We start from the raw sequence: 6,469 nt of genomic DNA, 5'->3' as shown, positions 1-6,469 counted from the left end.
TGCCAGAGGAGGTAGTTGAGGCTGGGACTATCCCAACGTTTAACAGGTACATGGACAGGACAAGTTTGGAGGGATATAGACCAAACGCAGGCAGGTGGGACTAGTGTAGCTGGGACATAAAAACAGTTACATTAGTCCCAGCTGTTTTCAGATATAAAAACAGCTTTTTACCACGAGCAGTAGCTCTACTCAATAATGAAAAGTCTGTATCTTCCTTTTTTTATCTGTATTTTTTTATCTGTATTTTATTTCATTCACATGTTTAAACTGTAATGTTTTATTTTTAATGTTTCATGTTTTATTCTTAATTATTTGCTGCATGTCATATTGTTACTTGCGATCGGAGCACCAAGGCAAATCCCTTGTATGTGTACATACTTAACCAATAAACTTATTCATTCATTCATGTTGGCCGGTGTGGGCAAGTTGGGCCGAATGGCCTGTTTCCACACTGTATCACTCTATGACTGGAGAAAAGGAATAGGTGACGTTTCGGGTCGAGTCCTTCATCATACTAAGAGTCAGTGAGGGGGACACTGGAGTGAAATATATGCAGGATTCAAGGATTCGGATCAATGAATGGAGGAAGCACATGGTGAAGAGCACAAAGAATTATTTATTAAAGCAAACACAAATAAAACACAGAAACTCCATCAACTCTCAATAAAGAAACAATACATAATAACTCTTACGCCTCTCTGCGTATTCGAGTCTCCTGTCTGCGCTGGCTGGCACCGGCACACACCACTATTCCAAGCTATTCCTCTCTCTCCCTCTCCCTCTCCCTCTCTCCCTCTCTCCCTCTCTCTATCTCTCTCCCTCTCTCCCCCTCCCCCTCATGATGGGGCCACGGGCGAGGCGCTGCTGCTGCACTCCATGGGCTGCACTACGTCGGGACGGGTAAGGCGGGGCTGGACGCGGCACTCCGACCCGAGTTGTAGTCAAATATGGGACAAGGGTGGTCCCGTACGGGACAAACCAATTTAGCCCAATATACGGGATGTCCCGGCTAATACGGGACAGTTGGCAACCCTACCTATCAGACACCGGATGTCTCTGCTTATCTCAGTGACCTCGCAGGTGTCCTCATGATCTACTGGTCTCTGAATTAGCCCAAGCATTCTTCTAAAACATCAGCGTCTGAAGAAGGGTTTCGGCCCGATACGTCGCCTATTTCCTTCGCTCCATAGATGCTGCTGCACCCGCTGAGTTTCCCCAGCAATTTTGTGTACCTTCTAAAACATCTACTTGTTTTCCTAAGCAGGGTTCGAATTGCAATGCTGCTAAATTAGCTGACAGCTCCATTTCCGCTCACAGTCTGATTAACCCTGCATTGCATTAGGTGCAGGACAAAGCAGAGCCTGCATCGATGATTCTGGAAAAAGTGGAGTCCACAATGGTCCATTGTTGGCTGGGGATTGACGAGGTGATAACAAAGTTAGAACATAGAACAGTGAAGGGCAGCTACGGACCCTTCAGCCCACAATGTCCGTGCCGAACACGATGCCATGATAACCCAATCTCCTCTGCCTGCACGTAATCCACATTCCTCATCCCCTGCATGTCTATCTAGAAGCCTCTTAATATCCTCTATCCTCTTAATGCCTCTATTATATCTGTCTCTGCCACCACCCCTGTCAGTGTGCTCCAGGCACCCAGCACCCTGTGTAAAGAAACTTGCCCTGCTCATCTCCTTTAAACTTTTCCCCTCTTACCTCAAAGCTAAGGCCCTTTAATCATTGATATATCCACCCTGAAGGGAGAAGGCTCTGACTGTCTAGACTATCTTTGTCTCTCATAATAACCTCTACCGCTACCAGGTCCCCACTCAACCTCACACCCTATCCATCTCTCCACACCATCTCTGCAACGTAAAACTGACCTGTTTTCTCTCTTTCTCAGTTCTGACGAACGTTCTTTGACCTGAAACATGAACTCAGTTTTTCTCTTCACAGATGCTGACTGGCCTGCTGGATGTTTGCAACATTTTCTGCTTTGAGGAAAGTTAGATCAGACATGAATGTATCGAATGGAAGTGCAGCCTTGAAGAGCCGGCACGCTGGCGCAGCAGTAGAGTTACTGCCTCACGGCGCCAGAGACCCAGGTTCCATCCCGACAACGGGTCCTGTCTGTATGGAGTTTGTACGTTCTCCCTGTGACCTCATGGATTTTCTAGAAGTGCTCTGGTTGCGTGTAGGTTTGCAGGTTAATTGGCTTCAGTAACATTGTAAAAATTGTCCCTAGTGTGTAGGATAGTGCTAGTGTACTGGCATTGCTGGTCAGCGCGGACTTGGTGGGCCGAAGTTTCCGTACTTTATCTCTAAAGTCTAAAGCAGGATATTTGAGATTTTCCAACAGCTGAATAATCCTTGTAATTCCATAAAGCTGCTCTACAATAAAACTAGCAATGCTCTGTCCTGCATTTACCATTGGGATTGGCCCTGTTATGAAATTATGATCTTTACAATATATATTTGTGTACAGCTATTTATTACTAGAGTAGTTGGCAAAGACGTAATTCACAGTTGTTGTTCATGGTCTTGCCTTTACAAACTAGATGCTCCAATTCTTTGAGGTGCTGTCATAATCACATAGAAATATAGAAAAAAGGTGCGGGACCTTCGAGCCAGGAACCGCCATTCATTGTGATCATGGCTGATCATCCACAATCAGTGACCCGTGCCTGCCTTTTCCCCATATCCCTTCATTCCGCACTATCTAACTCGCTTTTAAATTCATCCAGTGGATTGGCTTCTACTGCCTTCTGTGGCAGAGACTTCCACAAATTCACGACTCTCTGGGTGCATTTTCATATTTTCTTACAACACGGGAGGAGGCCATTTGGCCCATTAGGCTTATGCTGACCCTCAAAACAATTCCATCCCCCACTAACCCACGAACGTTCCCCCCCACCATCCTGTTGCAGCAAATGATAACTTACAGTAACCAATCACTGGAACAAATACTATCAAATACTGGCTAATTTAAGCACAGAGGTCGGCACGGTGGCGCACCGGTAGAGTTGGTGCCATACAGCGCCAGAGACCCGGGTTTGATCCCTACTACGAGTGCTGTCTATACGGAGTTATTACGTTCTCCCCGTGACTGCGTGTGTTTAAAGGTTTCCTCGCATATTCCAAAGACGCACAGGTTTGTAAGTTAATTGGCTTTCATTAGGGGTCGCAGGTCGGTGCGGACACGCAGGGCCGAAGGGCCTGTTTCCTTGCTGTATCTCCAAACTAAACTAAAACTAAAAACGCAGCAAACCTCACCAACAACTTTGTGAAACTGACCAATTTTTGGAGCGTATTTGGGGGTACCTGAATGAAACACAAAGTGCTGGAGTAACTCAGCCGGTCAGGCAGCATCTCTGGAGGATAGCCAACATTTTGGGTTGGACCCAATTCTTGAAGTGTAGTCGTAATCACATTTTTCAGTCCACTCCCAGTCTGAAGAAGGGTCCCAACCCGAAATGTCACATTCCTTTTCCTCCAGAGATGCTGCCTGACCCGCTGAGTTACTCCAGCATTTCTCCTTTATCACATTTTTCATATTTTCTTACCACACAGAGGGAGGCCATTTGGCCCATGGAGTCTATGCTAATTCTCAGAACAATCCCATTACCCCCACTGACCCACAAAAGCCCTAAAACATTGCCTATCCATGTCCTCCAAAGATGCTGAGAGGGGCCTAGGGGTACAGGTCTACACCTTGCTTGGCATTGAGTATTACAATTGAGACATCCTGTTGCAACGGTACAAAACATTGGTCAGACATTGGTTACAGACAAGCCCGAATGCAGAAAGTTTTCATCATATAAGTGATGTTAAACTAGACGGTGCAGATTTTGAGTAAGGGTAAGAGATTAAGGGCAAATTTGAAAACTGAGTTTTTCTTCAGGTATATCAATCGGAAGTGAATATAAAATTGGAGGAAGCCTGAAAAGATGGTTCATGGCAAGAGGTTATCAGGGCGGTGTCGGCAAGTGCACAAGTTCCAGTAGGATCGTCTAGAACTACTCTCTCCAGGTGAACGGTGTAGCAAACCTCTCATGGTGCTTATCTATTTGTACCTCTGCAGTACTGAAAGCAACACGGTGGCTCAGCAGTGGAGTTGCTGCCTTACTGCGCCAGTGACCCAGGTTCGATCCTGACTACGGGTGCTGTCTATGCGGAGTTTTTACGTTCTCCCTGTGACCGTGTGGCTTTTCCCCGGGTGCTCCGGTTTCCTCCCGCACTCCAAAAACATGCAGGTTTGTTGATTAATTGGCTTCGGTAAATTGTCTCCAGTGTGCAGGATGGAACTAGAGTACGGGTGATCGGGTAGTCACGGACCCAGCGGGCTGAAGGATCTGTTTCCACGCTGTGTCTCTGGACTTAACTAAACTACAGCTCCTACCTCCTCCGACATCAATGTCAATTTGTAGAAACAAAGAATTGCAGATGCTGGTTAATAATACACAAAAGGATACAAAGTGCTGGAGTAACTCATCAGGTCAGACAGCAAGCATCTCTGGAAAACATAGATAGGTGATGTTTTGGGCAAAAGACCCTTCTTCAACCTTTCTTGGTTGTCAGTTAGGTCAGTGTACGCAGCCCAGGCCTGCTACCGGTTGCAATGGTGGTTCAAGTGGTGACACATTCATTAACGTGCTTTTAAATTTTGGAACTATTGCAGTGTCTACATTTTAATTTTAACTTGAATAACGTGTTGTTTCATAGTACGTTGGTGTCTAGAAATCTCTCAAACACAAATCCTTTAGTGCCATCTTGTGGTTTCTCCATGAAGAATGTGTAGAAAATGTATAAATGATCTTAAGGGGAATATAAAGATGGGAACAGCTATAGCTTCAGGCAGTGCTTTTTTTGGAGACATTAAGGTGCTTCTGGTATCTATGGTGGACCGTCATCTTATAAGCTACTTAAAGGGGAATGGGAGCATGAGCAGAGAGACAGAGGGGTGTAAAAAGTTACTCCAACTGGGTAACACAGTGGAAGAGTTGCTGCCTTGCAGCAGTAGAGACCCGGGTTCAATCCTGACCAAGGGTGTTATCTGTGTGTAGTATGCATGACCGCATGGGTCCCCCACATCCTAACGATCTGTGGGTTTGTAGGTTTATTGGCCTCTGTAAATTGTCCCCAAGCAGACACAAAATGCTGGAGTAACTCAGCGGGACAGGCAGCATCTCTGGAGAGGAGAAATGGGTGACATTTTGGGTCAAGACCCATTTTCAGACTGATGTCAGGGGAGTGGGTGGGACAGAGATAGAATGTAGTCAGAGACAGTAAGACTGGTGGGAGAACTGGGAAGGGGGAGGGGATGGAGAGAGAGGGAAAGCAAGGGCTATTTGAAGTTAGAGAAGTCAATGTTCATACCGCTGAGGTGTAAGCTGCCCAATCAAAATATGAGGTGCTGTTCCTCCAATTTGAGCTGGGCCTCACTCTGACAATGCAGGAGGTCCAGGACAGAAAGGTCAGATTGGGAATGGGAGGGGGAGTTGAAGTGCTGAGCAACCGGGAGATTAGGTAGGTTAAGGCGGACAGAGCGGAGGTGTTCAGCGAAACAATCGCTGAGCCTGCGCTTGGTCTCGACGATATACAGGAATTGACACCTGGAACAGTGGATGCTGTAGATGAGGTTGGAGGAGATGCAAGTGAACCTCTGCCTCACCTGGAAAGATAATTGGTGTCCTTGGATGTAAGGGGGAGGTAAAGGGACAGGTGTTGCATCTCCTGCGGTTGCTGGGGAAAGTACCTGGGGAGGGGGTGGTTTGGGTGGGAAGGAACAAGTTGCCCAGGGAGTTGCGGAGGGAGCGGTCTCTGCGGAAAGCAGAAAGGGGTGGAGATGGGAAGATGTGGCCAGTAGTAGGATCCCGTTTGAGGTGGCGAAAATGTTGGAGAATTATATGCTGTACGCGACCGTTGCATACAGCACATGAAGGCATTTCTTTTGTCTTTTTGCACGATTATTCTTTGTTTGTTTTTATGTGTGTGTATATATGTATAATATATATATGAATGAAGGAACTGCACATACTGGTTTACTTCAAAGGTAGACATAAAATGCTGGAGTAACAGTAGAATAAGCAGCATCTCTGGAGGGAAGGCATGGAAGCCACCCCTTCCACCCCTGCAACGGACTGTTCCAGCTGCTATGGTCAGGCAAACGCCTCCGTTGCCATGCAGTGAGAACGGAGAGGTTGAGAAGGAGTTTCTTCCCAGACTGTAAACGCCTATCTCACCAGGGACTAACTCTACTGAACGTTTTTCCTTCCATTATTTATTATGTAAAAGAATATGTGTGTTATGATTGTGTTTATAGTTTGTTTGGTTGTTTGGTTGTTTGTCTTTTGCACAAAAGTCCGCGAGCATTGCCACTTTCATTTCACTGCACATCTCGTATGTGTATGTGACAAATAAACTTGACTTGACTTGACTTGGGTGACGGTTTGGGTCGAGACCTTGCGGCA

The 6,469-nt window shown here is 46.3% G+C and overlaps 1 protein-coding gene across 1 annotated transcript in view; it reads left to right on the top strand.

The window, feature by feature from the left end:
• The first annotated feature begins 3,953 nt into the window (after nt 1-3,953).
• Nucleotides 3,954-6,469, top strand: part of chmp6 (charged multivesicular body protein 6) — a 27,542-nt gene continuing 25,026 nt past the window's right edge. Inside the window, exon 1 of the mRNA XM_033043962.1 lies at nt 3,954-3,999. Coding sequence (XP_032899853.1) covers nt 3,954-3,999 — 46 coding nt within the window. The remainder of the gene's footprint in view (nt 4,000-6,469) is intronic.

This window comes from Amblyraja radiata, chromosome 26, assembly GCF_010909765.2.
Source record: "Amblyraja radiata isolate CabotCenter1 chromosome 26, sAmbRad1.1.pri, whole genome shotgun sequence".
NCBI classification, from domain to species: domain Eukaryota; kingdom Metazoa; phylum Chordata; class Chondrichthyes; order Rajiformes; family Rajidae; genus Amblyraja; species Amblyraja radiata.
The sequence above is the reverse complement of the archived record's forward strand: the minus strand, read 5'-3'. Positions and strand labels throughout refer to the sequence as shown.